At 36.9% G+C, this 26,281-nt stretch overlaps 1 protein-coding gene across 8 annotated transcripts in view; it reads right to left on the bottom strand.

The window, feature by feature from the left end:
• The window catches only part of HERC1 (HECT and RLD domain containing E3 ubiquitin protein ligase family member 1), a 210,859-nt gene that overhangs the window by 140,912 nt on the left and 43,666 nt on the right, over positions 1-26,281 (bottom strand). For all 8 annotated transcript variants that reach the window (XM_069596206.1, XM_069596212.1, XM_069596209.1 and 5 more), the window contains exons 2-5: positions 16,819-17,774; positions 10,307-10,402; positions 3,275-3,469; positions 2,160-2,471 (exon numbers count right to left, since the gene is read on the bottom strand). In XM_069596206.1, the coding sequence (XP_069452307.1) occupies positions 2,160-2,471; positions 3,275-3,469; positions 10,307-10,402; positions 16,819-17,748 (1,533 nt within the window). In that variant the 5' untranslated portion in view covers positions 17,749-17,774. The remainder of the gene's footprint in view (positions 1-2,159; positions 2,472-3,274; positions 3,470-10,306; positions 10,403-16,818; positions 17,775-26,281) is intronic.

The raw sequence follows: 26,281 nt of genomic DNA, 5'->3' as shown, positions 1-26,281 counted from the left end.
CTCAGATATGCAGATGATACCACCATTATGGCAGAAAGTGAAGAGGAACTAAAGAGCCTCTTGATGAAAGTGAAAGAGAGTGAAAAAGTTGGCTTAAAGCTCAACATTCAGAAAACAAAGATCATGGCATCTGGTCCCATCACTTCATGGGAAATAGATGAGGAAACAGTGGAAACAGTGTCAGACTTTATTTTGGGGGGCTCCAAAATCACTGCAGATGGTGACTGCAGCCATGAAATTAAAAGACGCTTACTCCTTGGAAGAAAAGTTATGACCAATCAAGACAGCATATTAAAAAGCAGAGACATTACTTTGCCAACGAAGGTCCGTCTAGTCAAGGCTATGGTTCTTCCAGTGGTCATGTATGGATTGAGAGCTGGACTATAAAGAAAGCTGAGCACCAAAGGATTGATGCTTTTGAACTGTGGTGTTGGAACAGACTCTTGAGAGTCCCTCGGGCTGCAAGGAGATCCAACCAGTCCATCCCAAAGAGGATCAGTCCTGGGTGTTCATTGGTAGGACTGATTTTGAAGCTGCAACTCCAATACTTTGGCCACCTCATGCGAAGAGCTGACTCATTTGAAAAGACCATGATGCTGGGAAAGATTAAGGGCAGGAGGAAAAGGGGACGACAGAGGATGAGATGGTTGGATGGCATCACCGACTGAATGGACACGGGTTTGGGTGGACTCCAGGAGTTGGTGATGGACAGGGAGGCTTGGTGTGCTGTGGTTCATGGGGTCGCAAACAGTCGGACAAGGCTGAGTGACTCAACTAAACTCAACTGAAAATTCATTTGATGGCCAACCTTGTCAGACAAACTCCCATGAAAGTATCCCACTTTTAATTCTGGTATAAAATAAAATTTAAATTTTAAAGGTTTTTATAAAAGAAAATATTCATAGAGAAAATGCAATCTTAAAATGGAGGAACTTACAAAATTGCATATAACTTTAAGTTAGGAAAATGACTTCATTTGTTTAAGGAAAGATAAAAGAGAAAAAGAGGAGTTCTAGATTCAATTTCTAATGGTGCTAATTATTTGTGTATGACCTTGGGCAACTTATTTAACCACTTTTAATGCCTCATTTAAGTTTTTTGTTAAAATGCCATTTACTACAAGAGAACCCTCTGATCTCATTATCTAGTACCACACCCCATCAAAGTTAGTATCTGTTACATTACTCAATTTTTTCTTTACCATTATTTGAAATTACTTTCTATGTTTGCTTACTTATTTACTATCTCCAGCCCACAGATTAAAGATCCACGAGAGTAAGAATCTTGACTCTTTTGTTCACTGTGCTGTGCTTAGTCACTCAGTCATGTCTGACTCTTTGCAACCCCATGGACTGTAGCCTGCCAAGTACCTCTGTCCACGGGGCTTCTTTAGGCAAGAACACCGGAGTGGGTTGCCATGCCCTCCTCCAGGGGATCTTCCCAACCCAGGGATCAAACCCAGATCCCCCACATTGCAGGCAGATTCTGTACCATCTGAGCCACCAGTGAAGCCCAAGAACACCTTCTCCAGAGGATCTTCCTAACACAGGAATTGTACCAGGGTCTCCTGCATTGCAGGCAGATTCTTTACCAGTTGAGCTACCAGGGAAGCCCCTTTTGTTCACTATTATATGTCAAATGCCTAAAACACTGCCTGGCACTTGGAAAAGAAACTGAAGTTGCTCAGTTGTGTCTGACTCTTTGCGACCCCATGGACTGTAGCCCACCAGGCTCCTCCATCCATTGAATTTTCTAGGCAAGAGTACTGGAATGGATTGCCATCTTCTTCTCCAAGGGGTCTTCTCGGCCCAGGGATCAAACCCAGGTCTCCCACATTGTGGGCAGACGCTTTACCGTCTGAGCCACCAGGGAATCCCATGTAAGGTACTAGATAAATATTTATGAAATAGATGATTCTCAGTTTCCTTCTGTAAAATGAAAATAATAACTGCTTTAATAAGGCTGTTAGAAGAATTAAAATTTAAAACTATATGTGAAAGTGTGCTGTAAACCATCAAGCAGACATACAAAAGATAAGCCAAAGGGTTAGGGGGGGGGCTACCTCAGAATACACCAAAATCTGAAAGGTATTTTCTATTATAGCAATCATGAGTACCAGTGCAACTAATTATTTTTAAATCCAAAAAGAAGGCACATACCTTTCCCTGCAGAGGGCCCTGAATAAGCTTGGGATATTTCTGTGTTGAACTATTTCCATGTCCCAGTTTCCCATAATCACCATCTCCCCAGCTGAAGACTTCTCCTTCCGTAGTGAAAGCTAAAGTATGACCATCAGATCCTTTAGAAGATGAGACCTTTTTAATGGACCTGTGAGGCTCAAATGTTAACTTTTTTAAAGTAGACTGATTATTAGAGTCGCCAAGGCCTAGTCTTCCATAGCTGCCTTTACCACAAGCTCTAACAGAGCCATCTGTAGAAATGACAAAAGTGCAGTATTGTCCAGCTTCAATCTATAAACAAACAGAATCAGATATAAAATGCTTCTGTGAGAATCAAAGTATAATATTAAAGTTTATCTTACCAAAGAAGCTCAAAGGAAATCTTTTAAAGTAGAAATGCATCTCCACAGAGATTAAGAAGTAAACAGAAAAATTAAGAACATTATTAATGGCCTATTCATATTGACTTCATTGTTAACTCAAATTAATGTATTTTTATCTTTTCAGGTTATCTATCCAGTTTTGGTTCAACAAAACAACAAAGTAAATGTTTTAGCCTCCTCCAATATAACTGGTGAAGGGAAAGAACTAAATTTTCCTGTAATTCCTTAAGGTCCATTGTAAGAAGAACCATGTAATATTTATTCTAAATTCATTTGAGAAAAACATATATTTTAATAAAAATACAGAAAGTTCCAATTTGCCTAAAAGGTAGCTACAAAGGTAAAAAAAAATGATCACAGTAAGAAAATGAAATGCAATATGGCAAAAGGAAAATTCTAATTTTTACCTAGTCTTATTTACTATTTGTGTTGAATATATGGTAAGTCTGTTGACATTCATAATTCTTTTTGAAATTCTTGATGCAAATTTGATTTTTTAAAACTTGGAAATACTGTTAGGAAAATGAGGGACTTAAAATATTTTTCTATAAAAATGCAAAAACTGATGCAGTATAGTATAGAAACAATACAGATAAGAAAACAAGCAAGAACATTCACTCATAAAAACAAAACACCAAAAAATCCCACTCATAACATTATTTAAAGCAATCTCTGTCATCTACCAATTTGTAAAATATGCAGAGAACTCACAGTCTGAGCATCAGAGAAACTAGGAGCCAGTTTGGGTTGTAGTATTTTCTCCTGTGTGCCTTCTACCAACTGATGGCTGCTATTGCTCCCCCAAACATAAACCTCACAGGTTTCTGAAACAATGGGAGTATCACCAGTCTGAATGCTATCAGGGCTAGCACATGTTCTTGAATAATCAGAAGCCATTCTGCAAACCTATTAAAATAAGAAATATGCAATGAACACTTAAGACATTTTTAGTATAGATATTTTTATAAATATTCTCTGAAATTGTTGACTTTCTTTCTTCTAAAACTATCTCAACTGCTCAAATAACCTAAGAACAACACATCCAATCTTAAACACAGATGGCTAGATTATCTACTCCTACAGAAAAAAATCACTAAAGGATATTAACAAACATGGCAAAAATGGGGAGGAGAAGACACAATCAACTTTTATACCTAAATATTTTATTAACGCATAAAACAGTACTATAGAAAAACAAGTAGAAAAACTGCACCTTTAATAATCCTATCACCTTAATATATGTTACCTTTTTTTAATGTATGTCCTTCCAGAGTTCTGTATATACATGCTTTTTAACAGTTATCACAGTGGATATACAAATGATGACACAAAATGACCATACAGAATTTTCTTTGTCTACCTAGTCTTCATAATTGAACCAACAATACTTCATCTGATGTAAAAATCACAATTTACTTAAGCATTTTCCTTCAAAAGGACATTCAGATTCTTTCTACTTATTAGTTATATAAGCCATTTTTAAGAATATAGCTGCTGCTACATGTTTAATTACTTTCCTTAGTAGAGAAACTCAGAAATGGGACTATTATATGCAAAAAATGACAACAATCATATGATTCCTGAAACATACCATACCAAATTGCCTTTGTAACTGGTGTTATGATATTATGAATAAAATGAGGGCTTCCCTAAAAACAATAATGGCCCAGAGCAATTCAACACTCACACACGTATCTACACATATGTATACATGTATATATGTATAGATATATATATATATATACACATAGGTATATATGTATATCTATGTATATATATATCTATACATGTATAGATATGTGTAGATACATATGTGAGTGTTGAATTGCTCTGGGCCATTATATATATATACACATACATGTATATATCTATATGTATATTATCTATATAATCTATCTACATTATCTATATATATAATATATAATTGTATATACATTATCTACATTATCCATACATACATTATATATACACTGTATATATATTATATACAATGTATATATACATTATCTATATATGTACATCTATATGTATATATAGATATAGCTATATAAAAAATCATGGCTTATTTACCATTTGTGTTGAATATAATGGTAAAGTCTATTGCCATTCATAATGCTTTATAAAAATTCAGGCTTCTCCTCCCCCCTCCTCTCTCCTCAAAACCCTGCCAAAAGCATAGAACCAGGGTTGTCATCAGTTTCCCTAACCAATGAATAGGCCTATGTAAGAGTACCAGTCTCAGTGCATTCACACCAGTAACTATTATGCTTTAAATTTTTTTTTAAAGTTCACTGGGGAAAAAGAGGTTGCATTCTTTTAACTTCACAGTTCCTTATTATCACCAGAACTAAAATTTTCCCAACTATTTGCTTACCACTAATTTGCATCCATTCATTTATTAGAGCTCAGTGGATTTTTTATTGACCTGTATGAATCCTATACAATAAAGATATTATCTCTGACTACAGTAGTTTTCAATTTGTTGACTGCTTTTTAAAGCTTTTTATTTATTTATTTATTGGTTTTGTTTTTTTCTGAATCAAGCAAAAGAAAAGAGGAATCTTTAAAAGCCAATATATCACCAGACCATTAAATGGGAAGGTATAGAGTAATTTCAGTCAGAACCTTTAAACAGTACCCAAAAACAAGAGAATATGTGTGTCAAATAATTTTCAGTGAACACCAGGAGAGTTCTGAGAACACACAAAATGTGCATAAATAAAGGCTGTTAGTCCCTAATAAAAGATCTGAAATTCTGCTGCCAAAATAAGGATTATGGGCTCAAGTAAGTTAGAATTTATCTCAAGATCTATTAGTCTCCCTTTTCCCACAGTTTCACTTTTTTGTGGCTTCAGTTATTAGCAGTCAACTGTCATCTGAAAACATTAAATGGAAAATTCCAGAAATAAATAATTCATAAATGTTAAATTGCATACTGTTCTGAGTAACATCCCTCTGTCCAGCATAGCCACATTACATAAACTATTCACCCATTAGTCACTTAGTAGCCATCTGGTAATCTGCTCAACTGCCAGTATTTCGGTGCCTGTGTTCAAGTAATCCTTATTTTACTTAATAATGGCCCCAAAGTCCAAGAGGAGCTATGCTAGCAATTTGGATGTTCTCTTATTGTACCTAATTTATAAATTAAGTTTTAACATAGATATGTATATATAGGAAATAACATGGTATTTATGGGGTTTGGTACTATTTACAATTTCAGGCATCCATTGGGCGTCTTGGAATATATACTGAAGTGAAGTGAAGTGACAGTCACTCAGCTGTATCCAATTCTTTGTGATCCCATGGACTGTAACTAGCCAGGCTTCTCTGTCCATGGAATTCTCCAGGCAAGAATACTGGGATGGGTTGCATTACCTTCTCCAGAGGATCTTCCTGACCTAGGGATCAAACCTGGGTCTCCTGCATTGCAGGCAGATTCCTCACCATCTGAGCCACAGGGGAGGCCCATTATATACTGGATGGATTACCATTCTATAATAGGGCTTAAAAAATCACAGCCCTCCTTCCCCGACCCCCACAAAAAAGAAAGAGGAGGAGAAGTTGAGGGGACAGGGAAGGAGAAGGGGAAGGGAAGGGGAGAGGGGAAGAGAGACAGAAGGAGAGCAAAGCGGGAAAGAGAGGAAGAAGTAGAGGGAATGGGGGAGGAAGTAAAAAAAAATTTATTCAAAAGACTTAGAAATGTTTTTTAAAAACAACTACAGGGTGGGAAGAATTCTAGGAAGATGACAATAGCAGCAGCAATGTAGTTTTCCAAACATGGAATCACTGCACAGAACAAGAAGAAGGCAAAACTCCAAACTCATGCTTAACATTCACAATAAAACTAGACAAACATAGTTCCAATAACTCCAAAATATGAGCAGGTGCAAACAAACCACTACCAAACACAGAATGTGCACAGTAATATATCTGTACAGGAGGAAGCCAGAGAATACCTGACAGATCGAAGAGGAAGAAAAAGGCCCAAAACAACCAACCCAGTACTCACCAGAAAGAACAGGGAGCCAATCTAAGCCGCTGCAACTGGGAAGAGCTTTGCCCTCTCTAAAAAGCAGGTAAGTACAAAGGATCCATGAGAAGTCTGCAAGAAGCTAGAGCAATCTAATTCGGTGACCTCTTGAAACTGACAAGCCAGTACTCCCTTCCAGAATACAGCCCTCATGCAAAGCAGAAACACTAGGAGTGGAATAAAAGTTTAGCAGAATGGGAACAACAGAGAGAAAAGAGAGAAGCTTAAGATAAAAGGTGGGGAGGGAAATATGCTGGAAACCATCTTACTTCTTTTTTTATAATATTACATAAAAATAATAGAGGAGGGGAGTCTTTGGATTTAGAAAAGCTACCTTGAATCTCATCCCGTTCTAAAAATTTAGGAAAATAAAACAAATTTTTCATAAAAATAAGCAACAGAAAAGTACAAAGGTCAAATTCCATATGAAGCTATTATTGGGGGGAGCAGGGGAGGGAAGAGACAGAATAACATCACTACTTTTAAATAAAAGCAAGCCAGAAGAGAACTGCCCACAAGACATATCAAACTGTAACCTATTTCAAAGCCAGCTAAAGGGATTGAGAAAATGAAACAAGACATGAAAGAAAAGCACAAATCTGAAATAGACTTGTTCAAGAATAAGGTGACAGACTCAAAAAAGAATTAGAAATAAAAGAAAAAACATCATTTTGGAAATGAGTAAACTATAGGGAATCTGAGAGGAAATAAATAGAAAAGATAATATCGTAAGAGCAACAAAAGATTAAAAGGATACAAGTTGTTTAGAAATAAGAAATGAAAATCATATAAAAAGTATTAAAGAAAACGTGAGAATTACTAGTTAGGCAAAGATCCAACAAATAAGCAACAGGAGTCCTAGAAGAGAACCAAATAAAAAAAGAGTAAAAATAGTACTAAAAACAATAATTTATGGAAACTTCCCTGAAATAAAAAAGATTTCAGACTACATATTGAAATCTTCACATCTCTAGAATATCAACCCTAAATGGATAACATCAAGATGTATTCTAGCAAAATTACCGATTTCTTACGAAGAGATCCTTTGGGCTTCTCAGCAAAACAAGCATGTGACTCATAAGTATATGAAAGAAAATCAGATTATCTTCAGACCTCAGCAGCAAAGGTTTATGACAGAAAAAAATGGATAAGAAGTAGAAGGAAAGAAAATGTAAGCCAAAGATTTTATCTTCTCTCTTCTGGAAAGTGACTTTTAAGTATAAAAAGCATAGCAATTAACATGTAAGAACTAAGAGAATCTTTTCCATAATTCTTTACTGCGGATTCTACTAGAGAATAAGCTTCAGACAACTAAAAAGAATAGAGAGACACTAAGAGAAACTGGCAGTGAGCATTAAAGATGTAGTTATTTATAGAACTCATACTAAGTGAGAGTTATAACACAGAGTTATGCATGCTCTGAGTATGTACGTACAATACAACTACAAGAAATGGGGAAATCATATGTAAAAAGCATTTTTTAGTAAACATATGATGGTAGTATTTGTCTTATTTGAGGATTACTCTATGTGCCATACTATGTGACCAAAATAAATAATTACAGGATATTCTAATTTTACATCCCTGTACCTTGAAAACTGATGTTCTTACTTTGAAAGAAAGGAGAGATAACTGTAATATAGAAAAAGGTAAGTAAAAATTCTATAGCCCAGAAATTGAAAGTGTCAACTAAAGAGGTATGCTATTAGCTTTAAATACTCGCACACATGTACACACACAGACACACACACACACACAAACAAGCTTCCTGGTTCTACTGTAAGAGCCTAGAAAAATAACACTGATACAGTAGTGATGAGCACACTGATTGTGATCCTAAAATACTATTTTCCACCAAAAGAAACCAAGGCTTATGGAGAAATAGCTAGCTAGCTGCAGATCCAGATCAAGAAATGTGTTTAAGATGAGTCCATCTTGAGTTCAGAACAATTTGATGGGTCAGTTAGCAAGGAAGCTATCAAAGATTACTGCTAAGTCGCTTCAGTCGTGTGCAACTCTGTGTGACCCCATAGACGGAAGCCCACCAGGCTCCCCCGTCCCCAGGATTCTCCAGGCAAGAACACTGGAGTGGGTTGCCATTTCCTTCTCCAATGCATGAAAGTGAAAAGTGAAAGTGAAGTTACTCAGTCATATCCGACTCTTAGCGACCCCATGGACCACAGCCCACCAGGCTCCTCCATCCATGGGATTTTCCAGGCAAGAGTACTGGAGTGGGGTGCCATTGCCTTCTCCTCAAAGATTATTAGGTCTATGTTAAAAGAACTTGGGAACCACCCGGAAGAGACTATTACCCTGAAAGACTGTTGGCCAAAGATAAGATAGTACCAGCTTCACTACAGATGATAATTCAGTAAAGTAAAACTTGAATAGGTTTAAATCTGAGTTTGTAATAGCATTTTTCAAGTGAAATCAACTAGTCAAGCTTGAAGGATGACAGAAGACCAGTTCATTAAACTGAAAACTAGTAAATAAAAATTAGTGTTAAAAATTTTTTTTTGAATCAAACATTTATTCTGCTTTTCCTATTTGAACTGTCACAAGGTAACCAAACAGTCAATAAGGGAATCATCTCTTCATGAAAACATTCCAACTAACAACTGAAAGATGAAAGATATAATTAGAATAGTACCATTTTGCAACCAAGCACCAATGAATTAATAGATCTGATCATTAAGAATTCAGGGTTGCTAGTACTACAAAAAGACAGACAACCAGACGAAAGATCACAACACCATGTATGATCTTGCCAAAGGGATCAAACCTGGAACAGATCAAATCTCTAGATTCACCTGTCAAAATACAAGAAATACATAGGAACTGTATTATGAGTAATCAATTAACAAAATCCAGATGGTAGGAAATTCTACAACCTAAAAAGTCCAGGTCCCTGGACAAATACATTGAAGGAAAAGATAAACATATACACATGATTTTTTTTTAGCTAGACAAGACTGAACTATGGTGTCTAGGGATGCACACAACTATAAAGAAATGCAAGGAAGTGACTACTCTCAGGATAGTGGTTCTTTGGAGAAGGAGAAAAGGGATAATGACCAGGACATGAAAGGGTTTCTAGAGTTGCTGGTAAAGTTTTCTTTCTTTCCTGAGCACAGATTAAAAGGCTATTTGTTTTATAATAATTCCATTTAGGCACATGTTTGTGTTTCTTATCTGTTTTAATAATAAATCTTTAAATTAAAAAAACGCACCTTATACAAAGTCCAAAATGAATAAAAGGGTATGCATTGACAAATATGTCTCCCTCCCAGCCCTTATACGACACCCCAGCTCCACTTTCTAGAAGCAACCAATCATTGACACCACTTTCTTTTGCATCCTTTCCAGAGACAGAATTGGATTATTTTTAAGGGATAAACAGAAGCATTTTAAGACAAACTAACTTTTTGTTTTTCTTCTTTAATTTTTATTGGAGTATAGTTGATTTCCAATGTTGTGTTAGTTTCAGATGTACAGCAAAGTGAATCTGTGATACGTATACATCTATCTACTCCTTTTGGACTCTTTTCCCACACAGGCCACTACAGAGTTCCCAGAGCTATACAGTCAGTCTTCATAAGTTATTTATTTTATATCTAGTAGTGTGTATATGTCAATCACAATCTTCCAGTTTATTCCTTGACAAAGCAACTTTTAATGTATGATTATTTAAAGCCATGATTATTACATACCTCTTCAAAGAGACACAAAGCTGCCTCATAGAGTGAGCACAAGCCATCAGATGTTCTGGTTGGTTCCCTCCACTGACTCCGATCAGCAGATGAACCCTATAATTAAGATATTGTGGAATACAGTTTGGTAAAGAGAGAGACATATATTAAAATCACTTAAACCGTCCACAAAACGTTTAAAGAACTGTTTATATAATTATGTGCTTTAAGATCAAATCCTAACATTACATCATGAAACCAACTTTTATGTATTGTAAAAGATGTGGCTATTGAGTGAAGCAGTAAATTAAGTACCAATCCCTCACTGATTATCTTATTAAACAGTGATCTGTTCTAAGGGTCACAGGTTTAACACAGAAACAGTCAAAGAGGCAGAATTTTGTCAATTACACACTCTTTGGGTGACCAATGTTTAATAAACGAAGTGAAGTGAAAGTCGCTCGGTCGAGTCTGACTCTTTGCGACCCCATGCACTGTAGCCCTTCATGCTCCTCTATCCATGGGATTTCCCAGGCAAGAATACTTGACTTCCCTGGGGCTGCCTTGTTCACTTGCTCCAAGAATAAAGCAGCATATAACCAACTTAACTGATGATCCTGACCAGAAGAGCAGTTAAGTCTGTTCCTCCTTAGTTTTGGCATAACAAAAGTCCCACAAGTCAGTTCATAGCTGAGGAATCACAGCTCCTCTCTGGGACTAACAGCCTAATGTAATTGTCCACTTGACTGTCCATTTATAGACACCTTACAGGCATCTCAAATAAACATATTCAAAACTAAACACCCAATCTAACATTTCCCCCATTCACCCAAACCAGTTCCTCCTATGCAATTCCTCCACAAAAGGACCCAATGGTTATGACCAGAAATCATTCTTTTACTGAAAACTGATAAATCAGAGTGAACTTGACCTACACTGTTCCCTCAAATTCCTATATTCTTAAATCTTTACATCACAAATATCAAGTTCCTTCTCTGATTTAGCAATCCTATAATTGTAAAATTTTCATTGATGTCTTTATTTCAAAGGCTATTGTTTGTAAAAATACATTCTATATGATCACCTGGCAAACATACCATAGAAAAGTATATCCTCTACCGTAGAAGGGATTTGGGCCTACGTGCTCTGTAAGATCCCATCCAACTCCAGGACTATATGATTTTATCAATTCAAGGTATTTTAATTAACATGATTCCTAGGTAATGAAAGAAATGATATTGGCTATTTAATTTACTGCTGGGTCATTAGGTGCTAAGCTACTGCTACCAAATCAAATTTTCCTCCTAATCCCTTAAGGTGGTACTTCTGGAATTTTAATGTAAACATGAATTATCCTGAAATTGTTAAAATGCAGATTCCAATTCAGTAAATATAGGTAGGGGCCTTAGATTCCGCATTTCTAACAAGCTTCCAGTGACACCAATGCTGCTGTCTGAGGCTCACACTTCCAATAGTAAGGCTTTAGAGAGCCACTTGCAGGTCTCAGAGTTATATCAGAAGCCGGCTGTTCAAAATTACCTAGTTCCTAGACACATAAGGTGTGGCTATACCAGAAAATACTATAAGGAACAGCCTCTCCAAATTCCATAATTAGCTGTGTGGAACCTCTGGGAAAAACAAAATTGTAATCTGTGACTCCACTCTTTAAAGGTCACCAAAAGCAGATGAGAAACAGCAGCTTACTATACCTTCTTGGGAGCTGGTACCACAGCTATAATGATCGGTTTTCTTATGCCTGTTTACAGTATAAAGGAAAACACTGAAAACAGCATAAGGTTTTCAGTAACAGACCTGTGTTTAAATCCATGCTTCATCACTTACGGGCAATGTGACTTAAGGATTAGTTTCCTTATCCTTAGACAGGAATAATGCCTCTTTTATTTAGGGGGTGTTGGTGATAACACCTGAAATTATGCATAAAACATCCATAGCATAGTTCTTAATACATAGAAAGAACTCAAAACTGGAAGCAGTAATTGTCATTATTTTTTATGATGTACACAGAGAAAGAAGAGAAAACACAGTAAGTCTTTAATATATTTTTGCACCAAACCAATCTTTTCAAAAATTCTTCAAAATCTGTCTGCAGTGACTGTCGTTGATTTCTGTTCTCCCCTCAAAATCAGTATTAAGCATGAGACTAATCCCTCCCCAGTCAATTAGGATTAAAGACATCTCTAAAACCCATTTTGTATAGAATTCTTAATGTGTTTTGTAAATATACTACATAAGAGAAAAAGAGGGCTACATCTAGGCATTTTTCATTTTGGGAAATAAAGCATGTTAAGTGTGTAACAATTCATACACTACTAACAGGAAGTTCAAAGGTCTAAAGATACAGGGAAAATTAAAATAACAAAAATATGTGGTTTTACAGGTCTTTATTGAATTACCTTTCTCTTATTTACCTACCATCATAATACCTTTTCATTTTTTCCCCACCTGTCTTTTTATTAATAAGATAATCAGACAAGAACATTAAGACTTGATGGAGTACATTTCCTTATGTTCTTGCTATCTGGTTTTATTCTTCTTCCAACTGTTTCAGTGACTCCCCACTGCCTACAGAATTAAGCTCAAAACCCCACAGCATGGGATACATGGCCCCACCTAGCCTGTCAGCCTTAGCTCATCCCATTCCACCATGAACATCCAGAAGCCTGCTCTCCCACACCTTCATCACTCTGTGAACACTAAACCTCTCACCTGAAGACTTTTTCAGCTCCCTCACTCACAAACCTCATGTTTGCAAGCAAACTCTTAACTTTTCAGCTAAACTTAGGCACCCTTCATTTTCAGCCCCTTCCCCTCTAGCCTTCCTCCTATGTCCCATGACCTGTCCCTATGCAGACCTCTACTACAGTCCAATACCATTAACATGAAATGTCTATGCATCTCTCTTTCCTTAAACTGTAAGCTAGATAAAGGCATGGATGCTACAAAGCTTATTCATCTTTTTAACCCAGAGCCTAGCAGTATCTGGCACACAGTAAATACCTAGTGGTATCAAAGGCCAAAGATGCCTTTATTGCTGTTTATATTTTTAGTTTATTTTTTTAGGATGTGGGGATATACAGTGACATTATTTCCCTACTCTTTATTTAAATATAAGTTAATGATTATCTTGCACACTTGCACTCAAATCTCTGAATTACTGCATGTGTGGGTAGTGGAGATTAAGTAAGAATCACACATGTAAATACAATTTAAGGATGAACTCTTTTTTTTTAAGGCCTTATACCAGTTTCCCGATGGCTCAGCAAGTAAAGAATTTGCCTGCAAAGCAAAAGACACAAGAGATGCTGGTTTGATCTCTGGGTAAGGAAGGTACCCCGGAAAAGGAAATGAGAATCCATTCCAGTATTCTTGCCTGAAAAATCCCATGGACAGAAGAAACTGGTGGGCTACAATCCAAAAGGTCGCAAAGAGTTGGACACAACTGAGTGACTAAGCATACCAGGTATTCAATTGATGGTTATGTTTCTCTCCCTCTAACTTCTATTAATAGCTTGGGGGTAAGTTTCATCCCAGCTGCTCATGAGGAGAGAATCTTAAGACAGTGAGAATCAGGTCAGGATGAGGTCCAGTATACCAGGAGAGGTTCTAGATACTTTATGAGTTCTCAACTAACAACAACTGATAACACTGTGAAGTGTAAGAAATATGAATTCTGGAGACCAAGAGCATCAGATCCTATCACTCACTGTGCAAGAAAGAATAATATATACAAAGTTCAAGTTAATAACCATCTCTTTTCCCTAAAATCTATCTGAAATTTAATTAAATTCAATCTGACATAGGCCTGTGGTGACTCCTGGAGGGCCAAAATAAATCATACAAACATACAAGATTCTTCCCCAGAATATACCCAGAATTCTGATGAAAGCTATCTGGGGTATCCTAGCCCCAACAGACTGAAGCGACTTAGCAGCAGCAGCAGCCCCAACAGAAAGTTATAACATAAGGGTATAGCCTAGGAGGGGAAGAAAAGAAAGTAGGTGTATACAACATTCTGTCCAGAAATGAAAGAAGTCAAGTGGAGAGAAAACTGGAAATCCAGCAATAAAATAAGTTTATTGTATTTTATATCTACTTTAAGGTAGGCCTTCATGGGGGAAAAAGTCAGTCTATTTCACATAAATAGTGTAAAAGCTCCCTATAGTAAGTAGTCAGAGAAAAACATGGGCTTTGCCAACAGACTAGGGGTTGTAAGAACTGGTTAACACAGTGCCTGGCCCATCCGTGCTTAATTAGGAGTACATGCTATACTTTCAGTTCTTTTGACAAATAGGTGTGTAACTTTGGATAACGGCCACAGTTTCTTCAGCCTTAAGATAACAGTAAATAATATCTTCTTTGCAGATTAACAAGATAATTGAATGAGACACTGCTTATAAAAAGCACCTGGTAGGTAGCAGGCACTCAACGAGGGTTAGAGCTCTTCTTCCCTTATGCCAGGTACTGGGAAGCAGTAAGTAAAAATCCAAAAAAATGAATGGAATAGTATACTATACGTTAATTAAATGAATATTAAAGCTCATTACATAGGTAGTACGTATATTTAGTATGAAGATTTCTTAAGCTTATAGAGCCAATTTAAACTCAAACCAAATATGCATACAAACATTTCCACCGTGCTAAAAGACAACGAAGCTAAACAGATACAGAGAAAAGTAATTAACTTTCTTTGGGCATTCTCTTCCCACTAAGGAGCAATACTGCAGGATAAGGTTTAGAGGGTAAGGCGGGGAAAAGGCCTCTAACTCAGGGTATTTAGCATTTTGGTTAAAAAGGAAATACACTAGGGGTAATTACACAATCACATAAGTTGATTGTGTAATAATTAACATCTTTTCTTTATGACAAAGGCAATGGAAAATAAATGGGACTGTAAAATGAAGAATTAAGTAACTCCTCACAGAAATATTAACATGTGACCAAGAACAGATACATTATTTTAGGTCATCAAATGGCATCACATATTTGAAAATGGTGTAAATTTACAGAACGTTACCAGAAAGTATTAAGAATTGCGAAATAAAATGAGAAACACAGATATGCAAGTACGTGTTTAAATATTCAATAAGAAACCACAAGAGGCCTAAGTGCCTTTCACTGCTGTTACCTCAAATCTTTCTTACTCAGATAACCACATCTCTGGCTTTAGGTCTCTACTTTAGATAAAAAATCATAGGGCCTTTCCAACATTCCAGATTTGGAGCAAAGCACCACATGCTTTCCTGTCTACATTTTATTTAACATTAAGAAATTCAAATTTTCATAGATATAATCTAGAGTCTCCAAGTACTTACAATAAAATTATTTGTAAAAAAAATGACCCAATATTTACTATTCAGTTCACAAGCACAAAACATAAGCCAGGTGAAAATTTAAATGCCCTAGTTTAAAAGTAAATTCAACATAACTGTTTTTTATGAAACATTCCTGTCAATCCAAGAGCTCTTCACTTTTGGCAGGGGGTAAGACATGAAACTTACACGCATTTTTAATAAACTAAATAAATTTGTTAAATGATATATGATATCTGGTGATAAAGGACACCAAAAAGGCTGATCAATATCACCCAACTGAAATTAAGTCAATTTATGAATGTTTTAATCTTTATATTCCAAATTTGTATTCTTATTTCAAACTTTTATTCTGTTTTCAAAAAGCACTAAGTTTCAATTTCAGAAATTCTTGAAATTGATCATATTGCACTGCATTTTACTGTTTATTCTTTAATATGGAATCCAAAGTTAGTTCTTTTATGATAATCAAGTAATTAAATTCATGAACAAGATATTCATTACAGATCTAGGACATTCAGTTCATCACTCCCCTCCATTCAGGTCTCTGCTCAAATGTCACAATTCAGAGACTTTCTTGACCACATTAACTAAAATACCACACCTATCCCCTCCCCAATCTCTGCTTGAGTCCATCATTTTGCATTCCCTTTCCCTCCCTTATTTTAATTCTTAGAACTTCACACTACCTGAAATTTATATGCATTGTCTGATTCCTCCACTAGGCTGTGAGATCCAAGAAACTACATTTTTCTCTGCTGTATCCCTAGGGCCTAGAATAATATTTAGCATAGAGTAAATATTTAATAAAAATTGAGAAGCTTGAAATTAGCAATTTCTTTGTCAAAAGATCTCCATACTCACCAGCCAAGGCCCCTCATTTTACATTTGAGTTTGCTGAAACACAGCGAAGTTAGATGAATTTCTCAAGTTCATACAAGAAGCCATAAAACTTAAACTACAATCCTGACTTCTGATTCAGAAATCTTAACATAATACCAACTAGTCTGTCCTTAAATTACATATTGACATCAACACATATAAAAGCTTCTTCACTCCAAGTATGTAAAATATTTAACTAACCTAACATCACCAGTAGAATTCTCAAATCGTTCACTGTTACCAACAATTCACTAAAAGCTGAGCTGACCTTTTCCAAAATTGTTAGGTAAGAATTTTAAAGCTGAGATTTATTATACATACCAAAGAACGCCTCATCTGCATTAATATAGTCATAAAGCAGTCAAAGCTGATCATTCCTTCTTGGCTTGACAGTAGTTTGCTTTTCTCCATGGAATTTACAACTGCTGAAGCCCCCAATGCCATTTCTATCCATTCAAGGAGATACCGCAAAGAACCTCGCTGAGCTGCTAAACCAAGCAGCAACTCAGAAGCCAATCTACGACCTAAAGTGTCTGCTCCAGAATTGGGAATAGTTACTCCTTTAAGAAAGGTTGTTACTTGTGATAAGCAATCCAAGCCCATAGGTGGAATCTTGCTTTCATTTGCTAAAGATAATGGTGGCAAAGAGCTCACAACTTCAATTGCAGTATGAATAACGTCATTGCAAAGACTGAGACCAGGTCCCGACACAGGCATCATCCAACTTTGTCTCAGAAGTGCAAATAATAAACTTAGACCAGTTCGAACACCCATTTCTATAAGTGCATCAGTGCTTGACCGAGGACGTTCACTAACAGAATGGACATCTGCTGAACCAGAGCTGCTCTCCGGAGAATGCTGCTGCTGTTTCACTTTGCCTTTGTCGTGGTATTTATTAGAAAGTGCATAGAAGACACGCTGGAGTACAAGCAATCGTTTTCGAAGTGCCCCAGCAAATGGGGAATCTGAACATACCATCTTTGCAAGTGCTAGCTGACTGCTAAGAAGAGCATCCAGATAGTGGTCCTGTTCATCGCTTGAAAGAGACTCACGTTCAAAGTCTGGCAGCTGTGGTCCTTTGAGGCACAAAACTTGTTGAGGCAAAGGTACTACTTCCTTATTGCTGACCAGTTTAGAATATAAAACAGCAACCCCCTCTCTTGTAGCAATAGATTCACTGTCCTCTGTAATCCAGGAGCTGTTGAGGTGTTCAAGCCATTTCAGTTTCACTGGTGGAACCATACTTGCCATATTGATTTACTCTTCAGCCATTAGTTCTATAAAGAGAGAAGAAAAAGCAATCAAAAACCTATGAAGATACTTCAGAAAATGTTTAACTTTCATCACATATTACAATTAGTAATCTCAAACTGATGACGCACAAAGTCTAGACTTTAGTTAACAGTTATGTACCAATGTTAGTATTTTAACTTCAATAAAGGTACCATGGTTATTTAAGATGGCAATATTAGGGAAGGGCATACAAGGGTGAAGGGCATACGACAACTCTGCACTATCTCTGCAAATTTAATGTAAATCTAAAATTATTACAAAATAAAAGTTTTATTTTAAAAATCAGTGATTTATGTACCTTTTTCTCTTTGGATTATGGTCCCACTATCAGTATAATAGTGGGTTCTACATGAAGATGGATCCCAGATTTATATCTCCTGGCCTCTCCTCTAAATTCCAAACTTATAAATGTAATTGTCCACTTGACCTCTCCATATATAGACACTAATAGGCATTCAAATTAAACAAATTCAAAACTGAATTCCCAATCCAACATTTCCCCCACACCCACCCAAACCTATTCCTCTTGTGGAATTTCTCATTTCAATAAATGGCAACCCTATCCTTCCATGTCCTCTGGCTAAAAAAATTTGGAAGCCATCATTGATTGCTCCCTCTCTTATACTTATACTCCAAATTCAATTAGTCAACTCTACTCTCAAAATATCAGTTCAGTTCAGTCGCTCAGTCGTGTCTGACTCTTTGTGACTCCACGAATCGCAGCACGCCAGGCCTCCCTGTCCATCACCAACTCCCAGAGTTCACTCAGACTCACGTCCATCGAGTCAGTGATGCCATCCAGCCATCTCATTCTCGGTCATCCCCTTCTCCTCCTGTCTCCAATCCCTCCCAGCATCAGAGTCTTTTCCAATGAGGCAACTCTTTGCATGAGGTGGCCAAAGTACTAGAGTTTCAGCTTTAGCATCATTCCTTCCAAAGAAATCCCAGGGCTGATCTCCTTCAGAATGGACTGGTTGGATCTCCCTGCAGTCCAAGGGACTCTCAAGAGTCTTCTCCATTACCACAGTTCAAAAGCATCAATTCTTCGGCACTCAGCCTTCTTCACAGTCCAACTCTCACATCCATACATGACCACAGGAAAAACCACCCCCTTCACTAGACGGACCTTAGTCGGCAAAGTAATGTCTCTGCTTTTGAATATGCTCTCTAGGTTGATCATAACTTTTCTTCCAAGGAGTAAGCGTCTTTTAATTTCATGGCTGCAATCACCATCTGCAGTGATTTTGGAGCCCCAAAAAATCAAGTCTGACACTGTTTCCACTGTTTCCCCATCTGTTTCCCATGAAGTGATGGGACCGGATGCCATGACCTTCGTTTTCTGTATGTTGAGCTTTAAGCCAACTTTTTCACTCTCCTCTTTTACTTTCATCAAGAGGCTTTTCGGTTCCTCTTCACTTTCTGCCATAAGGGTGGTGTCATCTGCATATCTGAGGTTATTGAGATTTCTCCCGGCAATCTTGATTCCAGCTTGTGTTTCTTCCAGTCCAGCGTTTCTCATGATGTACTCTGCATGGAAGTTAAATAAGCAGGGTGACAATATACAGCCCTGATGTACTCCTTTTCCTGTTTGGAACGAGTCTGTTGTTCCATGTCCAGTTCTAACTGTCGCTTCCTGACCTGCAAACAGGTTTCTTAAGAGGCAGGTCAGGTGGTCTGGTATTCCCATCTCTTTGAGAATTTCCACAGTGTATTGTGATCCACACAGTCAAAAGCTTTGGCATAGTCAATAAAGCAGAAATAGATGTTTTTCTGGAACTCTCTTGCTTTTTCCATGATCCAGCGGATGTTGACAATTTGATCTCTGGTTCCTCTGCCTTTTCTAAAACCAGCTTGAACATCAGGGAGTTCATGGTTCACATATTGCTGAAGCCTGGCTTGGAGAATTTGGAGCATTACTTTACTAGCATGTGAGATGAGTGTAATTGTGTGGTAGTTTGAGCATTCTTTGGCATTGCCTTTCTTTGGGATTGGAATGAAAACTGATCTTTTCCAGTCCTGTAGCCACTGCTGAGTTTTCCAAACTTGCTGGCATATTGAGTGCAGCACTCTCACAGCATCATCTTTCAGGATTCGAAATAGCTCAACTGGAATTCCATCACCTCCACTAGCTTGTTGGTAGTGATGCTTTCTAAAGCCCACTTGACTTCACATTCCAAGATGTCTGGCTCTAGATTAGTGATCACATCATCATGATTATCTGGGTCAAAATATAAAAGAATCCAAATAGTTCTCACACTCTTCCATTGCTAAAACCCCAGTCTAAGCCATTATCTCTTGGATCACCAAAGAAGCCTTCTTACTGGTCTCCCTGACTGTACTGAGGAACCACAGTGACGCCAAAACAGCAAGAATGTTTTTTTATATATTTTGTTTACTGCTGTTCTAGCATACGGTAAGTGCTCAGTAAGTATTTGTTGACAAAAATCACTTAAAAACTAAGTTTGCTGGGATGAAATATTCACAAGACATATATCCTGCAAAGGACTATCATCCAAGACACAATTAAGGACTCCTACTGAGCGCCAAAGAATTGATGCTTTTGAACTGTGATGTTGGAGAAGACTCTTGAGAGTCTCTTGGACTTCAAGGAGATCCAACCAGTCTATCCTAAAGGAGATCAGTCCTGGGTGTTCATTGGAAGGAATGATGCTAAAGCTGAAACTCCAGTCCTTTGGCCACCTCATACGAAGAGCTGACTCACTGGAAATGACCCTGATGCTGGGACCGATTAGGGGCAGGAGGAGAAGCGGACGACAGAGGATGAGATGGTTGGATGGCATCACCAACTCGATGGACATGAGTTTGAGTGAACTCCGGGAGTTGGTGATGGACAGGGAGGCCTGGCGTGGTGCAATTCATGGGGTCGCAAAGAGTCGGACACAACTGAGCTACTGAACTGAACTGAACAACTCATAATAAAAAGACAACCTAATTTTTAAAATCATCAAAAAGGATGTGAACAAAACTTCAAAGATGTGTGAATGGCCAAAATGCACAAGTGCTCAACATCATTATTCATCAGAAAGATGCCAATTAAAAATACAGAGCTATTAATACACACCCACAAGGATTAAAATTAATAAGGCTGACAAGATCAAAGGTTAGCACAGATGCAGAGCAATGAGAACTCTTCCAAACCATTTGTGGAAATGTAAAATCTGAACAGCCACCTTAGAAAGATGTCTAGTAATTTCTTATAAAACTAATCATGAATGAGTGTGTGCTAAGTTGCTTTAGTCATATCTCTTTGCAACCCCATGGACTGTAGCCTACCAGGCTCCTCTGTCCATGGAATCCTCCAGGCAAGAATACTGGAGTGGGTTGCCATGCTCTCCTGCATGGGATCTTCTAACCCAGGGATCAAACCCGAGTCTCCTAAGTCTCCTGCGTTGGGAGGCGGGTTGTTTACCATTAGCACCACCTGGGAAGCCTCCAAAACTAAACATGTATTAGTTTGTTGAGGACCCAACAATTTCTCTCCTACAAATTGACCCAAAAGAAAACACAACCATAATAAGATTCAATGCTAAATGACAGCTGCCTCTAGAAGGTGAGGGTATGAATAGACTGGGAAGGGCATGAGGTAACTTCCTAAGGTGATGGCAATATTGGATTACAAAGCTCTACACATTTGTAAAAACACAGTGAATATATATTTAAGATTTTACACTTCACTGCATGTAAATTTTACCTTAATAAATACAGAACTCCAATTGATATACATATATAAGCATAAATATATAATGGAGTTGATATATATATATTATAAAAGCATATATTTGGAGGAAATACACTGATGTGAGTAATCTTGAAATACATCAAATAATAAGATGCATTGGTGGGTATGTGTAAACATAAGTATATGTATATATATAAATATATATACACATACACACATACATATGGATAAGCTATATGATAAAGCAAGTATAATGAAGTATTAATGGAAGAACCTCAGTGTTGAGTATATATGCCTATTCATTTTTAAGTCTTTCAACTTTGCTGTATGTTTGAAAATTTTCATCATAAAACATTGCAGGGGAGTTAAGACTAACTCCTGCCTTTCAAACAAGTCCCCAGGACGGTAGTCATGACAGTTAGTGGTAGAAAAAGATCCTCATATACTGAAGGGCATTTTATTTTCAAGATATAGATAGATCTTAAAGAAAGAGCTCTAGTGACAGATAAGCCAGGCTAATTAAAAGGAGTTTCCCGTTTCTAAATACATCCTGTCAAATTCTAAATATAAAATCTAATGGTACTTCCCTTTTCAAGCTTATAATTACTATGCTTTATTTATCTTCACTAGATACTTGGAAAGTATATACTTAGGAGAGGGAAAATAAAACCACAAGCCTCCTTCCACTTTATTCAGCAAAGTATTTACCTAAACATTGTGCAGAGGATATAAAAGTACCTTATTTACCTCCATCCCTGTGAGCCACAAGTAATTTTTCTCTTTTTAATTTTACTAGTTTGATTGCTATAAAGGACTATGTCGCTGCTCTAATTTGAATCTCCCTGATTACTAACATCTGAACATCGCATGTATATTTGTCATTTGGACATACTCTACTGGGAAATGCTTATTCGTGTCCTTCTAGTCACGTATTTTTCTACTGGGTTATTTTTCCTGTCAATTTGTAAAAAGTTTTTGTATTTTATCATTGTTTTCAACAGTGCAAATATTTCTTCTAAATCCATCTTTTACATACACACTCATCTTTCTTTTATAGCTCCTGCTTTCCATTCTTGGTTAAAGGAGCACCCCAACATCACCATGCTCTTACACATGACTTCTAGGTTATCCAGATATTCACCTGGATTTTCTTGAGGTATATTTTTATGTTTTTACACATGAGTCTTTATATGAATTTTACATTCATCTAGACAGAAATGGCAACCCACTCCAGTGTTCTTGCCTGGAGAATTTCAGGGACGAGGGAGCCTGGTGGGCTGCCGTCTCTGGGGTCGCACAGAGTCGGACACGACTGAAGCAACTTAGCAGCAGCAGCAGCAGCAGCAGCATTTTAATAAGCTCTGTATGGTGTAAAATTGGATTCCAATTTTATTGTTTCCATGTAGATGGCTAATTATGCCACTACCATTTATTAAGTAATCCAGGACATCCAAGACAGCTGAGGACAGTGGCAGTTACATAATTATCTCCCCAAATTGCTTCCCAAACACTAAGGAAAAATTAAATTCTACACAAAACTACACCTACAGCATAATTTGAAGATATATCATGACAAAATTGCAAATTAACTGTAACATAAAAGAAACAGCATCAATCCCAGTGCACATACTCTCACCTCAAACAGCCATAAGGCTTTGGGCAAGCAAAAGCAGACTAAGAAAATCTATAGAAGACGGAGAAGAGGAAGGATAGCGAAGGAACCTAAAGATGATCTGGAATGATGACAGAGATTAGATCCACATTAAATCTGAAAATACAGAACAAGTGTCCACAAACTACAAGAAAGAGATTTCAAAGTAGATTTAGAGGGCCAGGAATGATTTAAAGGAGCAGGTACAATTTTAATAGACAGGTATGATTTATGTGAGTAATCCTTGAAATGCAGAGAGGAGAAAAAAGACAAAAAAGAAGAGAGAAGAATTCTTTGGCCACTGGATGGTAAAAGGTGAAAGAAAAAAAGTGGAGTGAATAGGGTTCTGCAAGACAAAAGAGAACCATAAAACTGGAGATATAACAAAGCTTCCTCTCAAGCAAAAGAATCAAATGACATACACACACACCAAAAAAACTCCTTCAAAGTACTTGGACTTTGCTATATAGACAGAAGAGGGTTCTATTCAGCAATAGAGTTGCAGACATAGAGAACAGACTTGTGGTGTACACAGTGGGAGAAGGAGATGGTGGGATAAATTGAGAGTGGCACTGAGACATAAATATTACCCTATGTAAAAAATAGATAAGCTAGTGGGAAGTTGCTGTATAACACAGGGGGCTCAATCCTGTGCTCTGTGACAAGAGAGTGGGATGGGGTGGAGGGTAGGAGGGAAGTACATATGTATACTTATGTATACATATGCATAAGAGGGAGGGGACATATGTATGCTTATGGCTAATTAATGTTGTATGGCAGAGGCTAACACAACATTGCAAAGCAATTATTCTCTAATTAAAAATATAAAAAGAGGGTGCCATTAAATTAGGAATATTATTTTCTTAAAAGCCCAATACCATAAAAATGAACAAGAAAAAAGACCACAAAGAAGTACTACAGAAAATCAGGAAAGTTCACAAACATCAACTAAGGGAAATCTTCCTGATAAAAAGAAAGCATAAAAAAAATAAAAGTTAACAATTCAAACAAAACTAAACACATTTAAACATTTGAGGATATAAAAAATCTTGATTCAGAAATTAGAAAAATAAAATCAGAAAAAAGACCACATAAATAAATAAAAGTATTTGAAAAGGTAAGGGACAGGGAGAGAAGAAGGCTGAGTGCTGAAGAACTGATGGTTTCAAACTGCAGTGCTGGAGAAGACTCTTGAGAGTCCCTTGGACAGCAAGGAGATCAAACCAGTCGATCCTAAAGGAAATCAACCCTGAATATTCATTGGAAGGACTGATGCTGAAGCTCTAATACCTTGGCCACTTGATATGAGTGAGCTGACTCATTCGAAAAGACACTAAAGCTGGGAAAGGTTGAAGGCAGGAGGAGAAGGGGACAACAGAGGATTAGATCACTGGATGGTATCACCGACTCAATGAACATGAGTTTGACTGAACTCCGGGAGATGATGAAGGGCAGGGAAGCCTGGTGTGCTGCAGTTTATGGTGTCACAAAGAGTTGGACACAACTTAGCAACTGAACAACAAGAAGGAAATGGAAGAAAATGACAAAATTCTTGGAAATGAAGAATGAATTATAAAGTGTTCAAGGAAGAGCAGACGCAAATAATAAGTTAGCAATGACAAGGACAACTAAGGGTGTGGGTGGGGGAAACAACAATGAGAATTAAAATCTTTCTCATCTCTCTCTCTCTCACACACACACACACACACAAATTACTGAAAGCAGTGGAAACAGAAGAGAAGCAAATATGGGCAAGTATTTGTACTACTGGACTACCTAAAAAAATTAAACAAACAAAAAAATCTGATTTTAAAGCTACCAGCCAAGAAAACTTGCCAGAAATAGAAAAATATCTGAATCAATACAATAAGGGCTCACAGATACCTAGGAAATTAACCAAGAAAAATCAACTCTAATACTTTGGCCTTGTAAAATTGAAAGATGTAGGTAAAATCCTCAAGACCTCCAGGCAAAAAGATCAAATTAAAACTTAAAAAGGCGAAAGAATCGGACTGGCATTGACATTTTTAAACCAATCAAATAAATAGCATTTCAACAGCTTTTATAAAGCAAAACTATGGGGGCTCCAAGGAAACAGAAACACAAATAATGGGAGACAAGAATATATCAATACCATTCCCTGTACAAGATGGATCAAGTGGACAAAATTATGTAAAGAAATAGAAAACCTAAACCAACAAAATAATTTAATATTTTTCCATTAACAGGATCTACTTCTGAATTCTCTATTTTGGTCTATTTGCCATTCTTACGCCAATGATTACAATGGCTTTATAAGTGTTCTGATGGCATAGAGCATGTCCCTAACTGCTAAGATTATTGTATTCAATTACATGCTACCCCCATGGCTGATTCATATCAATGTATGGCAAAAACCACTACAATATTGTAATTAGCCTCCAACTAAAATAAATTTAATTAAAAAACAAAACAAAACATCACTCTAAAAAAAAAAATTTACATGCTACCTTTCTCAACAGAGCACATTTTAATTTGAACTTCATTAAATACATATATTTTCATAAAATAGACATTTTCATGATAATTTGTCCACCCAAGAACATAACATGCCTTTCTATTTGATCCAATCTTATTTTACATTTTCTCCATATAGGTCCTATGCCTTTCTTGATAAAGTGTTTCTTAAGTATTTTTGCTAGTATGAATGGAATTTTCCAATTTTCTTTTCTGGATAATTACTGCTATCCAGCAATATTCTTATACTTTTCCAAATTATGCAAGGACAGAGATGAATCAAAGAAATCTAAAACATGTAACAAAGGGACAAAAAAATGAAGAAAGCAAAGAAGTAATAAAAGATAAAACAGAAAAAATGTCTGTAATAAGACTAAGCATATCTGCTACACCACTATCAGCAAAACCCACCTATTTAAACCAAAGACACGGGACTTTTCAACATGGCGGAGGAGTAAGATGGAACGACCATGCTCCTCCCCAGAAACACATCAAATTTACATCTGCGTGTGAAACAACTCCTACAGAACGCTGGCAGCAGACCGCTGTCTTCCAAAAAGGCAAGCCAATCTCCTTAGAATGAGGCAGAGCAAAAAATAAAGATAAAAAAGAGTCAAAGGATTTTGGGACAGGGACCTGTACCC

This window comes from Ovis canadensis, chromosome 7, assembly GCF_042477335.2.
Source record: "Ovis canadensis isolate MfBH-ARS-UI-01 breed Bighorn chromosome 7, ARS-UI_OviCan_v2, whole genome shotgun sequence".
NCBI classification, from domain to species: Eukaryota; Metazoa; Chordata; class Mammalia; order Artiodactyla; family Bovidae; genus Ovis; species Ovis canadensis.
Note: the sequence above shows the minus strand (reverse complement) of the source record. Positions and strands in the feature narration are given on the sequence as shown.